At 45.2% G+C, this 21,124-nt stretch overlaps 1 protein-coding gene across 2 annotated transcripts in view; it reads left to right on the plus strand.

The window, feature by feature from the left end:
- Nucleotides 1–21,124, plus strand: part of PRKCE (protein kinase C epsilon) — a 501,273-nt gene that overhangs the window by 296,840 nt on the left and 183,309 nt on the right. For both annotated transcript variants that reach the window (XM_043603304.1, XM_043603305.1), the window contains exons 3-4: nucleotides 18,003–18,162; nucleotides 20,495–20,529. In XM_043603304.1, the coding sequence (XP_043459239.1) occupies nucleotides 18,003–18,162; nucleotides 20,495–20,529 (195 nt within the window). The remainder of the gene's footprint in view (nucleotides 1–18,002; nucleotides 18,163–20,494; nucleotides 20,530–21,124) is intronic.

Raw genomic sequence — 21,124 nt, forward strand, 5'->3', positions numbered from 1 at the left:
AATACCTCAAATCACACCTGTGAGCTATACCTAGAAAGAACTGACCAGTGACAAAATTATCAGTTTGGACAAGTCCTCTTTAACTTTCCAAGCCTTTTTAAGACTCACCTCCGCTTTGCCTCAGGGATACACAGCCTCTTATTGCAGCCCAGTGATTCTGGGCAGGGAATCAGTTCTCAAACTCATTCACACACATCTCTATGATATAGTATTGGAGGGGGTCTGTGTATTCAAGCCAAACAGACGGATAGTTTCCTTATCACTAAAACTTCAACAGAGTGAAGAGTTTAAATGCTGGTTAGAAAATTTCTAGCGAAATGACAGTTTCCTTGCAATCAAATAATTCCTCATCAATATAGCACTTTTCATTTATAATTTACTGTAGCATAACCAAAGAACAAATAATGAAATGTAGCCTGAGACTCAGAATAGGATGGCAATAACCCAGCATGATGTTCTTGCATCGCTGTTCTGCTGGACTGAAAGACTAATTAAATTGGCCTGTCTAATTTAAACATAAGCATGCATGAAAATAGGAAATATCCATAGAGGGTGCCTACGAACTCAAGATGCTTAGTCAAGGACTTCTAGAGGATAAATATGTAGAATTTGTGTGATTATTGTTTGTTTGTTTTTTTAAAGGAAAACAACCCGACCCTCATCCCCATGTGCTATCATGAAAGGAATCTAGTACATGGAAACAATCACATATCAAAAGATGCATATATTTGCTGTACGATTGTGCGTCCTTTAGGGATTGTTAAATTGTTTAGAACCGGGATGGGTTTTATTTTGTGAAAAGACATTTTAATCCCCTTGTCAGTGAGGAAGAAATTCACAAGTATTTTCAGCTATAAGCAAATGAATTGCAATGTGTTTAATACAACATTAATTTTCTTACTATTGTCAATAGTTCAGTGTTTCATTCAATTAATGATGATTGGAACTAGGCAGTGGGTGTGTTAGAGGCAAGGTAGGGGAGGACACACAGGAAATCTTAAGGGCTTCTTTTCCTAAAGCAACTAGCCCCATAGCTGAGGAAACAGTACGAGCACCACATCAAGCACTCAGAAGGTGTATAAATGGATGTTTAGTGAATGGATAACAAATTGAATAGTAAAGACTCCAAGTGCTAGGAGAAGATCCTAATGGTCTGCTCAGATAAAGAAATGTTTTGTGGAAGATTTAGACCTGAAAGGATGGGAAAGCTTTAGATTGGGAGATAGGAAAAGATCCATGTCTTGGGAAGGAGGAGTGACTTACAGGAAGCTTGGAGGGAGGAAAAACATGACTTCTGTGAGGACTGTCTGGATGGACCTTTGTAGGCTGGTGAGAGCAGGAGCAGAAGAACAAAAGCTTTCAGGTTCATGGTAGAACTAGAGGGTGGAGGGGACTGGCTTTGTGCCAGGTACCCCAGCTCTCTCTAGTGTTTACCATCTCTCCAGCTCACCCAAGTTCTCAGCAGGCTTTCTTAAATGCTTTAGGTAGATGTTCATTCTAAGCTGTCCTCAGGTTGGCTCTTTCTATCTCTAATGGCTCTTGACTCAGGGCTGAGGATATGGAAGCTCCTCCCTAATTACTGTTTTTAAAAAATGTTAAGGCAATATTTATAGACAGTAGAACTCCTCTGTTTTTTAGCATACATTTCTGCCAATTTTGACAGATACAGTTATGTAACCACTACCATGATCAAAGTACGGAATAGCTCTATCACCCTCCAAATCCCCCCATTATCTTTCCCCTTCACAGTGCACTACCTTAAAAATGTGTGACATGTGGGGTACGGGGGAAGGGGTAGGGGGTAACCACTGATCCCTTTTCAGTGCCTACAGTTTTGTCTTTTCCAGAATGTCATTTGGATGGCATTTGGATGCAATCATACAGTATATAGCCTTTTGAATTTAGCTTTTTTTTTTTTCATTTAGCACAGTGCATTTGACATTCATCCGTGTTGCTGATTGTGTCAGTGATTTGTTCCTCCTCGTTGCTGAGTAGAATTCCATTGTATGGGTGTTCACCAATTTGTTTATCCGTCCCCCAGCTGAGAGACTTTGGATTGTTTGCAGTGTTTGAGGATTGCCAATAAAGTTGCTAGAGATATTTGCATATGGGTTTTTGTGTGACTATAATTTTTTACTTGAGTAAATACCTGGAAATGGGATTGCTAGAACATGTGTGGGAAGTGTGAGTTTGATTTCCTAAGAAACTGTGAACTGTGTCCCGAAGTGGTGAAACCATTTTGTTTTCCCACCAACAGGGTATGAAAATTCCAGTTACTTTCCATCATCATTAGCACTTGATATTTTCAAGTTTTATTATTATTATTTTGATGTTAGTCATTCTAACTGGTACGTACTGTTTTCAGTGTGGTTTTAATTTTTATCTTCCTAAAGCTAACATTCACCATCTTTTCAGGGGCCTAGCTGACATCTGTATGTCTTTTTTGGTGTGGTGTCTTTCAAATCTGAGGTCATTTTTTATTGGAATGTTTCCTTACTATCAAGTTTTGGGAGTTCTTGATATATTCTAGACCTGAGTGCTTTCCCATATGTGCAATTTGCAATTATTTTTTTCAGGTTGGGGACTTGCCTTTTTATTCTCTTAACAATGTCTTGTGAACAGCAGCTACTACTAATTTTGGTGAAGTTCAAATTTGCAGTCTTTTATGAATTGTGCTTTTGGTGTCGTATCTAATATTTACCTAATCCCAAGGTCTCAGAGATTATTTTCCTCCAGATATGTAATAGTTGTTACATTTCTGTCTATCCTCTATCTTGAGTTTATTTTTGCATACCGGTATCCAATTGTTACAGTCCTGTTTGTTGAACAGGACTACAGTTTCTCCATCGAATTGCCTTACTACCTTTGTTGAAAGTCAGTTGAGCATGTATGTGTGGACTAATGTCTGGGCTCTATTCTGTTTCCTTGTTCTGTTTGTCTATTTTTTATCGCAGCGGTGGGAGTGATGGTCTTTCTACATTCTTAGCAGGGCCCTAACCCTTTTGGATAAGTAAGTGTAGCACTTTTCAGTGATTCAGATAAGGCGCCTAATGTGGTCTAGACAGTCCTCAAAATGTGGTCCCAGACCAGCAGCGTTAGCATCACCTGTGTGCTGGTCAGAAATGAAATCCTCAGGGCCTCCCCAAACCTGCTGAATTAGAAACCCTGGGGATGGAATCCAACAGCGTGTGTTCAGGAAGCCCTCCAAGTAATTCGGATGCATGCTGAAGTTTGAGAAACACAGTTTTTTTTTTTTGTTTTTTGTTTTTTTGTTTTTTTGTTTTTTTTAAGGAGGTGAAGATCTTAGAATTTAGGTCATTTAGAAGAAAATAATGGTGGAATAATGTTAATGGGCTTAATCAGGTTCTTCTGTGTTCTCATTCAGATTGGACCAGAGACTGTGGCTCTTGTCTGTCTGAAAGAGATTCTTTTTTCCCTTCCTTCCTGCCCTTAAAATGTTTCTCTGAACTCCTGTGGCCATCACACTCCAACAGGAAATGAGGTTCCCTTTGAGGAATGAGAGGGCATTTCTGATATCGAGAAAGGTTTTCAAGCAAGACACTAACTTCAGATAGACCCAAGTCAGGGATCTAATGGGTGTGCATATCAGGTTGATAGGTTAAGGTTCTTCTGGTTAGTGAGTGTCAAGTGCCAGGTCCTCCCCACCCAAAAGTCAACTGGGGTTTTCTTGACTGCAAATAAGGGGGGACTATTGTGTAAGCTTTTAAAAAGCTTCAAACTTGGGGTACCTGGTTGGCTCAGTCAGGCGTCTGGCTTCGGCTCAGATCATGATCTTACGGCTCGTAAGTTCGAGCCTTGCATCGGGCTCACTGCTGTCAGCACGGAGCCAGCTTGGACCTTCTGTTCCCCTCTCTCTCTGCCCCTCTCCAACTTGCACTCTCTCTCTCTCAAAAATAAATAAACATGAAAAAGCCTCAAACTTCCTGACTGCAAGAGGAAAATTGTCGCCCTGTTCTTCCCGTGTTGGGCGGCAAATGCAGGAAGAGGTGGCCTTTCCACAGATGGTCTGGTACAGGCTACAGCCAGAGAGGCCAGAGCAGCTGCGGAATACAGGAGGGATGCCATCTTCAACACTGCAAGCTTTTTCCCCTCAGGAAAATGGTTTAAAAGAGCAAAAGATACAATGTCATATTTTCATGTTAGTTCTCTACCTTAAACACACACGATATTTTAACCTCTCACTTTTAATTTTCCAGTAATAGATTCGAACTGAGCCTTTGTTGACTGCTGTGTTTGGAAAAAGAGGATGATTTTTATTAAAATGAAACAAAACAGCAGCATTAAATTTCCATGTTTGTAGCCTCAGGATTGAGGAGGGGACCGACCTGGGGAAAAGAATAGACTTTTTCTCCATGACCAGTGTTCCTGCTGGACACTAAATGACTTGGGTCAGATTTGGGGAACACTTAGAACTGAAACTTGCTTCCTTGCTTGACTTGAGTGAATACAAACCTTTTGTTCCAGAAGGTTGTCGCCTATGTAGTGATTGCATTTGTCCCTGCATCATACCTCACATCTCCTCCTGCTTTTCAAAATTCTGGATGACCTAACTGGATCAGTACAAATAGACCCAAAGTGGGGTCTCTGGTCTTTCTGTCACTCCCTTATGCTCCCTGGTGTATATATGAAAGTGAGTTAGTTGTCTTTGTGAGTTTGCATTTTCTGTTAGTTTGCCGGCGGTCTGGTTTCCAAAACAACGTTCAGAACTTCTCATCAAACCCCATATTCACTTGAAAGAAATTGGCCTCTCCCTTTCCAATCTGCTAATAATTTTTCACGTAGTGTTTTTTCATTTACAGCATTTAAGAAGGAAAGTTCACTAAAAAAAAAAAATCTATGAGCCACCTGTTAGAGAAATATGAACAGCATGCTTGAATTTTCTTGTGTTTTCCCTAGTTTCCATATGAGATGAAAGGGGAAGAGTTGGGGGAATGTCCCATTTCATATTCTTTAACATGTGAGATATGGTGGGGAAACCATGAACTTTGGAGCCAGAGAGACCTTGATGCAAAATCAGGCTGTACCACGTAATAACTACGCACCCTTGGGTGAGTCACTTAGATTTTCTTACCCCTCATTTGTAGAGTGCAGGTAATAATGGCAATCCTGAGGACCCTTTTGAGAAGTTATTGTGCAGTAAATAAGTTCTATTATTTTTAAATTTATTTTTTAAATTCAAGTATAGTTAACATACAGTGTGATATTAGTTTCAGGTATACAATATAATGAATGATTCAACAATCCTATACATTACTCAGTGCTCACCATGATTCTTAGAATTAAAAAATATATATTAATTTTTGAGAGAGAGAGAGAAAACAAGGTGGGGAGGGGCAGAGAGAGAGGGAGACACAGAATCTGAAGCAGACTCCAGGCTCCAGGCTCTGAGCTGTCAGCACAGAGCCTGACATGGGGCTGGAACTCACGAGCCACAAGATCATGATCTGAATTGAAGTCAGACGCTCAATTGACTGAGCCACCCAGGCACCCTGAGTTTTAGATTAAAAAAAAATAGATTTCATATTTTGCTTTAGATGCGCCAAGCACTCACCAGCCTTGGATATGAACTTTCCAAAATGTGTCTCTTGCCACCACTCTCTCTAGGTCCTCCCCCTTTTCATGCAGCACAATTTCCTCCCTTCCCAGCTTGACCTCTCCCAACAGGATCTGAGATTCACAAACTAAACTCATGAGGGCCCTCCCGGAGGATCTAAGGGTTTAACAGGGTTAAAGCCTCACACTTAAAGGATAAAGCTTATGCAGTACATATCTCTGAATTCCCAGATTCAAGAGCCAGGTCAGCCAAACTTGCTTTCACACAGACTCTGGGATCCATGTGACAGCAATCTGATATAGTCTGTCCTGTTAGTATTTATTCTTCTCCCTTCTCTCTCCATAGGCAGGATAGGTGTGTAACACAAAGTACACAGTGCCTAGCATCTAAGAGGCACTTAGTAAACACTGATTGAGTGAATGACCAATTCTCACAAGTAAAAAATGATTCCTTCTGATGTTGACCTTATATCTCTTCTGCTTGGCTTATCTTTTACCTCTTGAATTAGGTATCTGTTGATATGCAACAAATTACCACAAATTTAGCAGCTTAAATTTAGCAGGCAAGAATTAACATGTGTTATCTCACACAGTTTCTGGGGGCCAGGGATTCAGGAGCAACTTTAGGTTGGATGGTTCTGGCCCACGGTCTCTCAGGAGGTTGCAATGGGATGTTGGCCAGGGCTTTGGTCAGCTGCCAGATCCACTTCCAACATGGCTGACACACATGGTTCACGATTCAGGGTTGACTGTGTGCAGGGGGCTTTAGTTTCCTACCAAATGGATCTTGCTCTAGGGTTTCTTGAGTGTTCTGTTGACATGGCAGCCGGCTTTCCCCAGAGCGAGTGACCCAAGGGAGAACAAGGTGGAACCTGCAATGTCTTTTATGACCTAGCCTCAGAAGTCATAGTCTACAAAATCTTTTTGGTTATATAAGTCAGCAGGTTGCTTCTATTCATTGTAGGAGGGGGCTACACAAAGGTGTGAGTATCGGGAGGCAGGGATCACTAGGGGTCATCTTGGAGATTGGCTACGATACCTCTCATTCAACCCTTTCTTATTTCTGCCAGAAACTAAAATTCCTTTTTACCACTTTCTTCTAGATGCATTTCAATTCTCTCCTCTTAGGCATCTCATGACCTAGTAAGGGATAACCAGACTCACTCGCACTTCAGAGATGTGGCAGAGATGTGCTTTGGCCAGGGGCAATGCTAATCCATCACCAGTGGTTCTTGACTCTTAAATATGTGATAGACCTTAACCTCAGCTTAACCCTTGCTGCATAGTCTCAGTTACTGCTAAGCCAAGCCCTAATGAAAATTCAGGGAGGTTGCTGCACTGTATGCGTGACCCAGATTTCTGGATTAGGAAAGTACCACCTTCTATAAGCAAAGACGTAACTTTTGGGCTGCCCAGAGGTAGTAGGGTGTAGGATGGGAGTTATGTTTTTAGAACAGAGGTTGGATAATATTGAGCCATAACCACTTCTTTCCCGGGGCTCTGGTGACCAAGAATATATACGGGCAAGAAGTTACTGAGATTCAAGGCAGAGCCTGTGGCCAAAAACATTTGCCTGTGGACAAAGATAACTCACTTACTTGGAGAATTTGATCCTCACTTGGATTTCATTAGCACCAAGGCCTAAGCTAACTGGATCACCCTTCAGCATCTGTGGCCTCAAAATATTTTCTTATGTTCATTAAACTGGAACAAAAGAAGATCTCCCCACCCCCCACCCCCAACACCTCTTTTCCTCTCGGCAGTTTTTGTTTTCTTTGTATGGGAGTTTATAGATACAGGGCCCAAACTTCAATGAATGGCTCTGTTGTTTGACAGAGTTATTAGAAAAACATTTTTTTTTTCCCCTCACAATAGTGACTGTTCTTTTCCCAACATTCCCATATCACTAGGAAAGACAGCTGAGGGGGAGATAGGAGTTTCCGAGGCCCTAAGAAGCAGTAACTGGGGATTTATTAGGTTTCCTCGACTGCAGTGTCCCCTGGTTGGGGAGAATACCCGGAGCAGGGGGTGGGGGGAGGGTGGGAGAGAGACCTCTGGCACAGAAGAGCACATGCACGCAACTTAAAGGAGCATGGGTTGGATTATGGGATGCTTTCAGTTCATAACAAAAGCATTATTGCTTTTGACCTGTTCATCCCTCTCTCCACGTGCAGAGTTTTGGTCACACTCTTAATGGAACATAAAATTTGAAAGCACAAGTTTAAGCAGGGTTTCAGAGCCAGGGGAAAACATCCAAGTTCCACAAGAGCTGGGGCCCTTATAGCTGTTTCAGTAGAAAGACATGGGGCTTGTTCACTTGTGTTAAGCTTCTTGCGTGACATGCCCTGGGGCCTGGACTGGGCTGGGCTTCCAAGAGGGAGGGTGGAAGGAAGGTGAGCTCGCTTCTTGGTGGGCAAGGACCAAAGGGTGGCGAAGGTGGATCGAGTACTTAAGACAAAGCCCTCAACTTCCTGGGAAGGGGTGGCCTTCATTTAGCCCATTACCAGCCTGGATTTTGTGACTTCACAGTCATCTTTACCTCTTTTTATTTTTTTGCTCCAGCTCCTTTGTCCTGCCATTCTTACATTGCCTTTTATTTTCTTCTTTCCATCTTTTAGTTCCCTGAAACACTCCTCTCCTGCCAGTGTAACAAGACCTACCCACCTAGCCAGCTTCCTGGGACCCCTGCCTGGGACTCCAGATCACTCAGGGACAGGATGTGGGCTGTCTTTTGAACTTTAACTTCATTAGCAAGCACTCAAAACTACCTTAGCAAAGAAGGTTGGAGAAGACAGAGTTAGTTTATTGTTGATGTCTTTGAAAATGGTACAGGCACTTTTGAGAAGCTGGGTGGAGCCCAGGATGAGGTAGCTAGGGGCCCTGGGGCACTAGAGATTATGATTGGTAGTTTACTGTGCTCAAACCTTTCTGAGCTCTGCCTACTGCTGACCAGATGATGCGGAAAGGCTGATATCAACAACACTGGATGTGTGTGGGCTTTTTATAACACCCCATAACATTTTTGGTGGGGGTGACTGTGGCATTAGAAGGCTTATTATATATTTGAAGGCAGGTGGGAGCCAGCCTTCACTTGGCATTGACACCCCTTCTCTGACACTCCTCTCCACAATAACCAGTTAGCACCTGGGAGTGGACGGACGCCCTGCCGAGACAGACTTCTGCCACTATTCTCCCACAGGCCTTTTTCAATACAGTATTTTAGAAACATGAACAGTGGACAGTACGGAACCTCATGGACATAAGCTCCGTTAGGGCTCAGGTGCCCAGGAATGCGCAGCAGCTCTATTTCCTGCGATCTGAATCACAGGACTGTCACTGGCACCCGCGGGGCCTCTCGCCCCACCCTTGGCTGGTGCCCCACTTGGCTGATTTCCCGGGCTGGGAAAGTTCTTGGAGTTTTTAGCAGGTCTGCCTGGAGGGTTTTGCTCTGTGGTTTCCTCCTGGCAAGTAGTGACTTCTCCTGGGTTCCAGAGGCATGCAGTGAAGTTCCAGTGTAACTCTAGTATGTAATTTTGAATGGATGGAGGAGGGAGAGAGGGAATGAATGAGTGAGTGAATGAATGAATACAGAAGAGCAGGAGGGGAGCACATTCCATGCTTAAGTGACATTGCTGCTGTCCAATGGTTCTCTGTGTTCATGTGTGTGCTTTGCATCAGAACATGGGTGGTGGGATTGGGTGGGGGTCACCCTCCCCATTCTCCCTCAGTGATCATCATCCCACTGTCTGGCCATCAGCATGTTTTCCACCTCACTTTGAATTTTTTTTTTCTTACGTTTCTTTATTTTTTGAGAGGCAGAGAGAGACAGAGCACGATCAGAGGAGGGACAGAGAGAGAGGGAGACACAGAATCCGAAGCAGGCTCCAGGCTCTGAGCTGTCCACGTAGAGCCTGACATGGGGCTCGAAGTCATGAACCGTGAGGTCATGACCTGAGCCAAAGTCGGACACTCAATCAACTGAGCCACCCAGGTGCCCCTCCACCTCACCTTATACTCTGCTCTCTCCCTAACCTATCAGCGTCTGATTCTTTCACATTTTCTCCCTACAAAGCACAAACCAGCTTAAGTTTTATTTTACTATGTGGACAGAGCTCAGACTCTGCAATAAACACAGGACAGATCATTCAGAAAGCAGAGAAAGAAGAAATAGTTTCTATTACATTTGAGATGCTAATCTTGAAATGCCCCCAGTGCTCTTCTGATTAGATTCCACACCGAATAAAACATGTAGACAACAGCAAGCCTCCGCCCTCAGATATCTCCGATTCTCCTTGTGTGACTCTCTGGGAAGATATAGATAGCATGGAGTAATCTCTCCCTGGGAGTTAATTGTTTCCTCTTTCCTGTTTTGAACAGAAATTTTCTTTATTGTGTGAGTACAGCATGTAGAACATATTCTCTGGCATCACATAAATATTTACTTAATACTTAAAACTCATGCTCATGAAGCATTAATTCCACTTGAAAATATTATAACCTATTTTCCTCATGGCAAATAAAAAAGAAAAGTCACTGCTTCTTTGATTTTCAGTACCTAGTTTTGGGGGAAGTGTGGTTTTGTCTTCTTTCCATTTATCTTGTATCTTTCCACCAATAAGTCCATAAAGGCAGACCAGAGAAATTATTGAGAGGGAAAATTAACCCCTCAGAGACGGAATGGGAAGGGTTCTGTCTGGCTTCTATTAGGCACTCCCCCCAAGCCATAACCACCGTTGTCTGGAATAACCTTGTATTTGTTGCTTTGTTAGTGGAGATCTGTGTATTAAGGACCAAATCTAGAATATCCGAGGGCAATAATTGAGAGAGTGGCCACAGGCCATCCTTTGTGGTGTGGAGTCTGTGTCCAGAACAGTGCCTGATATCCATTATCCACATAGAAAACGTTTTTAGATGAACGGTTTATTTTATTCCCCTCGAAGATTTTCAGTGTGTCTTTTCACTTATGTTGTATGAGTATGCTTATCCTTTTCTCTTTCTCATTATATACGTACAGACTATACACACATTTCTTAGTTTTCTTTTTTCTATTTATTGTTTCTTGATGGATTAAGCATATCTGCCTTTTTTAAACCACTGCATTAAATGCCATCATGTGAGTGGATCATGAACTCATCAGTCCCTTTAAGCTTCCTTTCCTACGTCTCCAGACGAGAGCAGAGGTGGACGTGTGGACAGGGAGGTGGGCAGCAGCAGGAGGTGACTTCTGTCCACACAGTTGGGTACAAGTAGGACCCCCGGGCCATCCCTCCATCCTTGGGAGGTGTGACTGGATGGGCCAAGGTGGGAATTTCTGAACTGACATTTACTGTTTATTAACTGTATGACCTTCAACAAATAAGTTATTTAGTCTCTTGAAGGTTTGGTTTCTTTGTAAGTCGAGAATAATACCACTCCTTAGTATTAGAGGATGTATGTAAGTTGCTTACATATCTCATGTGTATGCAATGGCACCTCATGGATATGTAACAGTACCTCATGAATATGGAACAGTAGCTCATGTGTATGTAACAGCACCTCATGGATATGTAATAGTACCTCATGAATATGGAACAGCACTTCATGTGTATGTAACAGTACCTCATGGGCACAGAATAGTATTTCATGGATATGAGGTGCTTAGAATGGTACTCAGCACATGGCAGGGGCCCCATAAATTGTAGCTGTTATTTTTCAGCTTCCCATTTCTCAGGTTTGACAGTTACTTAGAACAAAACTACAAGGATGGTTGAGTTTTCTTTGTATTGTGAAATTACCTGCCTTTGAGGACTGGATTCATTCTTGGCTTGGCTTCTAAGAAAAGCCTTCTGAGAAGGTCCCCAGCCTTTCCCCAAACCCGTTACATTTCTCACTGAGTCCCAGAACTGAGTCAGTGTCCCTCGCCCAGCCCAACCTTCCTGGAAGCTTGCCAAGTCTGAAGATGGAGTTGTTTTTCTAAAGCTCCTAATGGATGGGGTGGGGAGAGATAATGCTGACTCTCTCTTACTCACAGTGACAGGTGTGGAACATCTGGAGGCAGCTGGGCCCCAGCAGGGTGGGGCAATTAGGGGGTGACTGAGCAGGTTTCGCAGGGTGGGGAGTGAGGCTGTTTCACCCCCCACCCCCGCAGTAAGGAGGTATTGTGTTCGCACCAGGAAGAAAAAGAGAAGCACATGAGCTTGGGGTTTAGGCTGAGCCATTGCATTACCCCTGCTTGATAGATAAGAAAGCAGAAGCCCAAAGACATTGAATGAATTGGTCTAGAACATAAAGCAAGTTTGGGGCAGAGGCAACATTTGTCTGGTCTCCTAATGCCTAGTTCAACCATATTGGCAGAAGAGGTCAAAAGAGAGAAGTCAGAAAAAAATAAAGACGACCCCACGGCTACTTGCTTGTGGAAAAGACCCCCGTGTGCCCCTGAGCATAAGGATAGGTGACTGTCCTTTGGTGAAGAACAGCAGTGGTACCCAGAGGCTGCTGGTCATGCATATTGGTCAGTCTGGTCCAGGCTTCTGGTCAAGGGTCTTGGGCAGGGTCGATCCTTGGGTTTGGCTGTCCTTGCTACATGTGACCTGGAAGGAAGTACTGGCATCCAGGTGTTCATAGGTCTGGGCCTGTCAGAAATTCCCTGCTCGGTATTCTTAAACTGAAAGATATCCCAGGTGTGTGGAGGTGAAGGGTGTCTGTCACCTCACGTAGGGGATGGTGTTCAGTCCTGTCAAGCCAGCTCCCTTTTTGTGTAAGAGGTGGTGAGGTGGGGTGAGGGAGGACATGGCGGAGCAGTGAGATCTTCAACGATCAGACTGGTGCCAGGAGCTGCTTTTCTCTGTGTGCAAGAGTGTCCCTGTGGTTGCAACAGGGAGGTCTCAGCCCCGGGAAAAGGGGCCAGTTGAGGAGAGACTAACAGAGTCGTAACTGCAACGCGTCGGCTCTTTTTGCTGCTCTGTCACCTGCCTGCAGGCTGTCCTAGATTCTTCTGAGCATGGAGGCCATAGGATGCTCATCGTGTAAAGCTCCTAAGAGCCTGAAGTTGATAGACTAATCGAACCATGCGGGAAACCTGCCAGGAATGTTGCTGGAGGCTGAGGTTACAGAGGATCTCAGGGTTGCTCCAGAGGATTCGCTGCTTCGCTTGATGCCTCTGTGAACTCTTGTCATTATACCTGACCGACCAAATCTGCGTTTCCACAGAAAGTTTGGCAGAAGTGATCCAGCTTTTTGTTGGTCTCTCCGTGACTTACGGTCTCCCCTTCTGCTGTGCGGCAGATGCACCCATAAAACAAAGGATCTGGAAAGGGCCAGATGGGGGTTCTGGGAGGAAAACTAGCCTGATTTTGCCTCTGGGGCTGCTGCAAACGAAGGGTCCCACCAGGTGGGCGTAGTTGGGTGCATCCAGTGACAGCAGTGAGCATCCTTCGGAGCGGGCGTCGGGAGGCAGGTCAGGGTGACTCTTTGCTCAGTTTAGAAGCACGGGCGGCTGTGAAGCTGATGAAATCTGTCCTGTCCCCCTTTGCACGGCAGCCTGTCTCCTCGTTCATGCCAGGCAGCATCCCGCTTACGCAGCACAAAGGACCCTTAGGCACAGAGAACTGCTTTTAAAAGTCATTAAGGGACATTAGAGAACATTGTTTTCAAACACTATGTACAATACATAAACCCATAATCTTAGTAGAGCATAGGGACTCTCACTTTTGTTACCTTCAACCTGCAGATGTGTTTTCCATAGGTTTGTGCTCTTGTGAATTCTGTTTACAGTATTCTATCACATTTCCCCATGTTCCTACATAGTCTCCACTTACCGTTTTTAAATTGCTATAGATGTAATATAATTCATTAGACCATTCTCTCTCTTTTTAAAAAAATGTTTATGTATTTATTTTTGGGAGAGAGAGCACAAGTAGGGGAGGGACAGAGAGAGAGAGAGGGAGGGAGACACAGTATCCAAAGCAGGCTCCAGGCTCTGAGCTGTCAGCACAGAGCCAGATGCAAGACTCGAACCCATGAGCTGTGAGATCATGACCTGAGCTCAAGTATGACACTTAACTGACTGAGCCACCCAGGCACCCCTAGACCATTCTCTTAATGTTAGACAATCAAGTTATCTGTTTGTTGGCCAAATTAGATATGCGATGGGGAACATCTGTAAATTACATAGCTTTTAGTTTAATTATTGACTTAGAGTTAATAGCTAAGGAACTCAAATGAAAAGATGTGAGTCTCTTTGTGGTATTTGCTATTATTATAATATCACTTTTGGAAATGTTATGTCACATTGTGTAGGTATACTGTGGATAATACCATTTTAAAGCAAATTTGTTTCTTTATTAGGTATTATATGGTAAGTCAGCGGTATGTCAAGACTGTCTGCTTTGCATTTTAAAAATTCCTAGGAAGAGTGAATATTTTGTATCTCCCCCATAAATTTTATGCTCATGTCATTTACACAGTTGTCTCTAGGGATCTTAATGGATATATTTGGATGTGTTGATACATAGACCTCTGTGGTATACTTGCCATTTAACTTGAAGCTAATCAGGAGGAAAGAGACAAATCCAGATTGTGGAACATTCCATAAGACGACACAAATGTGTCATAAAAAGAAAACAAAGCTGTTCTAGATTAAGAAGGCTAACGAGACACAGCAACTAAATGCAAGGCACGAGCTCTAAGTAGCTTCTGAAAAAATTTAAAGCCCCAACAATTATAAGAGGTATTTTGGGGGAGGACAATTGGAGAGATTTGAAAATGAACTATATGTTAGATAATGTTACAGCAATGTTCAATTTCCTGACTCTAATACTGTGGTTATGTAGGAGAATGGCTTTGTTCTCAGGAGATGAAGGCTAAAGTATTTAGGGATAAGGTGTCACTGTGTTTGTCACCTTCAAATGGTTTAGCCAAACTACATAGGTGTATATCCTATTATATACTCTATATTAATAGTATTATGATTAAAACATGATCATAATATTAATATTGTAATTATAATATACGGTTATACTATGTTCATGATGTAAATAAATGTAATACTTTATTGGTCTGTATTATTATGTATGTCTATAAATAATAGAAATTATTCATGATATATTTAATATCTAATCTATTAACTGATTTTTATATACACATCTGTATGCATTTATAAATCCTGTCACACTCACACCACACACTCACATATACACGTGTGTGATGCATTACCCCACAGGTGCATTATCCCACAGGAACTGCATTTTAATTGAGACCTTTGACAGCAGCAGGAAATGCTCAAGGGACCGGTTTCTGCTGGTGACTCCAGGCCCGGCAGGGAGGTTCTGTGGGGCCGAGGAGCCCTGCGGCTCCCCTCATGATCCAGGCATGTGGGTGACAGGCACAGAGATGCTCTGGCCGGACCCTCGGCTTCGCTGTCCAGAGGAATGTGGGAGTGAGTGTGCTGACCGACCAGGGGCCCCGTCCCCTTTCTCCTATTGCCTGTCCAACTACTACTGTGTACATGGCAGGTGGGGAGGTCCTCAAGGGAGCATGAGGTTTACCTGTGTTCTTCCCCTCCTATAGCCTTCTGTTTTCACACATCTTTGACACAGAATGTAACTCATGAGGCAGTGTGGATGTGCTCTGGGGGCAGGAGTGGCAGAACCTTTGGGGGAAAGTTCAGTCTGACAATCAGACTAAGGGGAATTATTCTTGGCTGTCTGTCTAACCTGTCCCCAGGACCCTCCCCTCACCCGCCACAGACATTAAACAGCTTCTCTCCAGGTGTGAGTGCACCCCTCCAAGAGATCTTTAAAAATCGGTGGGGTTAAATTAATGGGATGCTGTGTTAACGTATCAAATCGTTGGAAACAGAGTCTAGAAGTTTGATTTGGTCCCTGGTCATTTCTGTAAAAAGTTGAGAAATGAGACCCTCAGGGATACCTGTAACCCCCGTTCCAGCAGGACTCCCTTGAGGAAACTAGATTGGACTCATCATGAGTTTCACTGAAAACACAACGTTCCAGGGTCAAAATGATTAGTAAGCTTGAGGGATTTGCAAATCAAATTGCACCTTAAATGCAATAGGAGGCCAACTTACTATTTCAACGTGTCCCATGGGGAATCCGGTGAAGGCAGTTAGAGGTTGCCTTTTGCAGAGAATTTCCATCCTCTGGCCTCAGCTGCCCGGGCCTGGAAATTGGCGTCTGGATTTTTGTAGATGAGGTTTGTAGCAAGTAAGGGCTGCATAGATTCTTTTTTTTTTTTTTTTATTAACCATGTTTTTTTTTTTCCTCCTTATAAAAATGGTAGAATATTCTGAATGCAGTGAAAAGTAGGAAGCAGAAATGGAAGTCACCTATCATTGCACAACTGGGTGATAGTTGCCAGATTTCTTCGTGTGTGTGTGTGTGTGTGTGTGTGTGTGTGTGTCCATGTCTCTGTGTTAAAACAGAACTGGAAAAGTAAATTAAAAAAATAAAATAAAACAGCTGGGATGTCCCCATAAGAATTTGGTCACCTGGGTCTTGGTCCCTAGGCTGTGGCAGGGTAGGAGGTGGGCTTTCCATATTCCATATCTTTCTGTGTCAGAGACTTTTTGAAATAATAAGCACTAGTTAGAAAGGGGACCCAGGCAGGCTGGGGGCCAGGAAGTGGGGGGGTCCGCAGGCAGACCCCCATCGGGGTCTCAGGGTCTGTGCTGGGGATCAGCAGCTCTGCCTGTCTGCTTGGAGGCTGCTTCCCTCTAAAAGCCCACACTGGGCATGTGCTTCTGTCTTGCCTTTCCCTCCAGTTTTACGTCCCTCCACCCCTCCCCTCTCTGGCTTGACCCCACAGCTGCCCTTGGAGTCAGCAGCTGTTTGGCTCACACAGGTGCCCTCCATTGCAAAGAACCTTATTTTCAAAGGGGTCTGGGAGGAGCCGTTTTTCTTCTCCCCGGTAATGGTACTGCCACGGTGGCATATTGAGCATGGGGGGACTTTTGGGAGCATGGAGCTTTTTCAGTGCCATGTAGGCAACCTTCCAGGGCCTGCACTAGTACTGGGAACCAGGCAGGAGAGTAGAGCCTACCTTCCCTACCCTTGGAGAAGCTAAAGGCAACTCAGCCCTTGTGTTATGAGAGCTTTGAGGCTTTGCTGTTGGGAAAGTGGGCTGTCCCCCAAAGCAATGTGTAGACAGTGGAACGGTGGCTTCTCCCCGCTGTCTGGGTTAGAACCTGGGCTCCACCACTTGGTAGCTGTGTTTGCGAGAACAGGAGACATGAACTCTCTATTCCTCAGTTGGCACACCTATGAAGGGGGGATGCTATCAGTATCCTTCAAGAAAGGGTGGTTGTAAGGATTCAGTGAGCACCTGCCACAGAGTAAGCCCTCTGTGAGCATTAGCCGTTATTATCATTGTACTAATCTGCTGGGCTCCCATGACAAAATGCCATAGACGGGGTGGTTTCGACAGTGGAAATGTATTTCTCATAGTTTTGGAGGCTGTGAGTCTGAGATCAAGGTGCCAGCATGGTCAGGTGAGGGCCCTCTTCCCGCCTTGTAGACACCCACCTTCTTGCCGTGTCTTCATAAAATAGAGAGCTCACGTCTCTTCCTCTTCTAAGGGCACTAACCCCATTCTGGGAATCCCACCATCATGACCGCATCTCATTGGAGGGTAGAGCATCAGCATGTGAGTTGGGCAGTGGGGAGACATAAGCATTCAGTCCATAACAATCACTATTGTTGTTGTTGTCATTTATTAGCCCCCTTGCAGGACTTACTTAGGTTTGCAGCAACCTCTCCTGTGGAAGGAAGGAAGAAATGGGGACAGTCCTTTTGTCTCCAGTGAGGTCTTCAAGTCCACGGTGGTGGGTCTTGAGCCTTCTGGAAAACCGCTCTTACAGTGTTATATTTCCCTTTCCTTTTGACCTTCGGGAAAAGGCTCCTGGTTGTCCTAGGCTGGAAGAGGGGAAGGAAGAAAAGTCAGATTTGGTGGCTGCTTCTCTGGGCCAGACAGCTGGGTGCAGAGGGCTCACACCACCGACTCCACAGCACCCTGTGTTTTCAGCACTGTTATTCCCATTTACAGAGGGCCAGGCCTTCAGAGGCTCCAGGCAGGGAAACGCCGCTGTCTAAGGTCACACTGCAAGAAGCTGCAATAAAGTGTGCACCTTGAGCCTTTGGGTTCCCACACCCTTGTAGCCGGGGGATGGAGCAGCCACAGGACCAGGGCAGGACTGGGATTGGGATGGATTTGGAGGGCGCCACTGGTGCAGGGAAAGGCACACTTTGGGCCTTCCTGCCCTGAGTGGTGCTCCCTTGCTGGGGCTGGGCAGTCAGGCTCAGACCCCGGAGCCCCTCAGCTGGTGAATGCTGCCCCCACGACTCTCCCACTCCAGGCACCGAGAGTGGGGTGGGCGGTCTCTTGTGAGGTGTGCTAACCCAGATTGTGTTTTCTTCTCTGCTCTTGTCCTTCCCCAGCCCCTAAAGACAATGAAGAGCGAGTGTTCAGGGAGCGCATGCGGCCCAGGAAGCGGCAGGGGGCCGTCAGGCGCAGGGTCCACCAGGTCAACGGCCACAAGTTCATGGCCACCTACCTTCGGCAGCCCACCTACTGCTCTCACTGCAGAGATTTTATCTGGTAAGGCCCTCTCTCCCGGGAACCTCTAGCTATGCCTTCTCTGAGGCAAGGAGTCGGGGAAGCGGTGTTGGAGAATAGAAACTTTATTTTTAAAGCGCTGATGTGCTTTATGTCCTCTATTTGATTGGAGGAGACCTTTCTGGAAGGCTAAATGAATGTTTGGTGCTTGGGAAGGGGGGATAAATGGGAAGAACAAACCATGGTTCCTGGTGACTTAATACTTAGAATCATATCACATATCACGTTTAAGGAGTTAAAAGTTTATAACTAGTAATGGTATATTGTGATGTATTTTTTTTTTTTAAGAATCCTTCTCTTTTAGAGACACAAGCTTAATTATTTACAAATCATATGGTGTCTGGGATTTGTTTAAAAATGATCTGGAAGGAGAGGACAGGGGCTTGGGGTAAAGGACATAACACTGGCCACGTGTTGATCATTGTTGGAGGTGGGTGATAGGCCTGTTACATTTATCTCTTTATTTTTGTATACATCTGAGTTTTTCCATTATAAAGCTTAAAAAATACTTGATTGCCAATACCTGTAATTCCAAGCAGTTGTTAATAACTGTTCTAACAGTGGTGCTACCAGGGTGGCCAGATTTCAGAGGAGTGAGAGAACAGCATTGGCTGGAGTGCTCAGGGAAGGCTTCCTAGAGGAGGTGGCATTTCTTTTTTCATGATGACTGGGATTTGGTAGGCAGAGACAGGTTGTAGGCCTTTTGAGGAAGTGGAGAAGGATAAGGGGCACTCACTTGGGTATTGGAGGGGGGATTTTAAGGAATACCTACCATGTGCCAGCCTTTCTCTTAGGCACTGAAAATGTCTAATTCAATCTTCCCGGTGTCCTACGAGCTTTGTATTATCAAACCCATTTCATTAACAACAGTACCAAGGCTCAGAAATGAAAACAAGACTAGTCTGGCGTCCCCCAGGTGTGAAGTGTCAGAGGCCCGACTGAAAGCTTTTTCTGACATCCCACCAGCTTTTCTGGCATCCTCTCTGAGCTCTTGAAGTTTGCCAGTACACTTGGATCCTGTGTGGCGGAGAAAGAGTGAGGCCAGTCTGCAGCATGGATCATGCCAGGGGATGTTTGAATTGGACTCTGAGGACCCCCCTGATTCCCAAGATGTCCAGGAGTGGCTTGTCTTGTCCTTGTGGTTTTCCAGGACTAGCCACCGAGGTTGGCATGGGCATCTGAGGTGGTGCAGATCAGAGCAAACTTGACTCGATGGAAGCAGAAATAACACCCCACTCCCACCCACAGACACATTTCACCCCCAAGGCTGCTTCTGCCCTCTGACCTCCATTTTCTGTATTTCGGTCATAAGTTGTGTGTTTGGAGGGAGTAGGCTGTGAGTGCTGAGATTTATGGATTCAGCTCTCCTCTGAGCCCATGGTGAGCTCCATGGGGTTCTAGGCTTCCTGAGGCACTGCCCCCAAGTGGCGTCTGGCTGCTCTTGCTGGGCTGGGAATTGCAGATTGCCCCCTGGCCATTTGGTGGTGGTTCACTGAGGACAGGGCCCAGGCCAGGTTGGTTGGATTGTTCTGTGTCCATTGGTCCAGATGGTCCATCTTGTCCATCCATGCTGACCCAAACCCTGCTCCAGGGAACCCTACGCCTGCCATGGAGGGAACCTCTAACATTGGCCTTCACCACACAGTACACTGAACCCCTAGTCCTGGCCACAGACTGACCTGGAACTCTTGACTGCTTCTGGAATGCTCAGGAAATGTATCTATAAGCTGCAGCCTGCCTACATGATTACCCACAAGGAACAGCACATTTGACTAATCAAGGCCTGCCTTGAGCAGACAGAGTCTTTGTGGCTTTCCAGAACACTAATGGCCCCACTGGAATGGCTGTTTGTCTAGGGAGCCAAGACCTGATACCGACTAAACTCTATATTCATCCCAAGCACTGGGTCTACCCTCTGATGCCGATTTTATTTATTTTTTTTTTAATTTTTTTTTCAACTTTTATTTATTTTTGGGACAGAGAGAGACAGAGCATGAACGGGGGAGGGGCAGAGAGAGAGGGAGACACAGAATCGGAAACAGGCTCCAGGCTCTGAGCCATCAGCCCAGAGCCTGATGCGGGGCTCGAACCCACGGACCGCGAGATCGTGACCTGGCTGAAGTCGGATGCTTAACCGACTGCGCCACCCAGGCGCCCCCTGATGCCGATTTTAAAGCACCCTGCAAGTGGGCGTGAAACCACTAGCTGGTCTTCCCGTGTACTCAGTGCATTGTGGGTGGTGGCCAGAATGGGGTGGCTTTGTATGTTTTTTGACCTGCTAAATTTTATTAAAAGGTTGTATTCTTCTTTTCAGGGGTGTCATAGGAAAGCAGGGATACCAGTGTCAAGGTAAGAGACATTGTATGAACTAAATCCTTGGGGGCCCACAGGCCTATCGGGATCAGTGACACGGGAAGCGTGTGCTGGGTTTGACAACATTTGAAGGCTCCATACTGTTTGCCTGCTTATGGTCCCTCTCTGAGAAGCAAGACCCTGCTTTTCTTTGTCCCCGCCTGGCCCTGGCTCCTGCATTCGCATATGAGAGCAGAGTACCTGGGGGTGCCACCCGTCTCCAGGTGTCCTAGGGGTCTTAGCATCTTTCCTGGTGAGACACAATAGTCGAAGGCCCTTTGGAGGCCCCACTCTACAAGGAGCCGGGCTCTGTGTCTCCTGTCTGCTCCCTCCTTCTCTCGCTCCCTGGAGAAGTTCCCTCACCTCGTTTCACTCCTATCACCCAATGGCCCTTGCTGATTCTCTTTTTTTAGTCTCTACTGTGGAATCTTTAGCTCTTAAGCATTTAAGACTCACTTGAAGTTACTGCAGATTGTTTATTTCTGGTTCTTTGGCAAAAATGCTAGGTCAGGTTGTCCAGGACTGGAGGGTGGATATGCGCTTGTGGTCATGTCAGCCACTGGTTAAGTTGGGTCTCACCCCTGGGGAACTG

This window comes from Prionailurus bengalensis, chromosome A3 (genome assembly GCF_016509475.1).
Source record: "Prionailurus bengalensis isolate Pbe53 chromosome A3, Fcat_Pben_1.1_paternal_pri, whole genome shotgun sequence".
Lineage (NCBI taxonomy): Eukaryota > Metazoa > Chordata > Mammalia > Carnivora > Felidae > Prionailurus > Prionailurus bengalensis.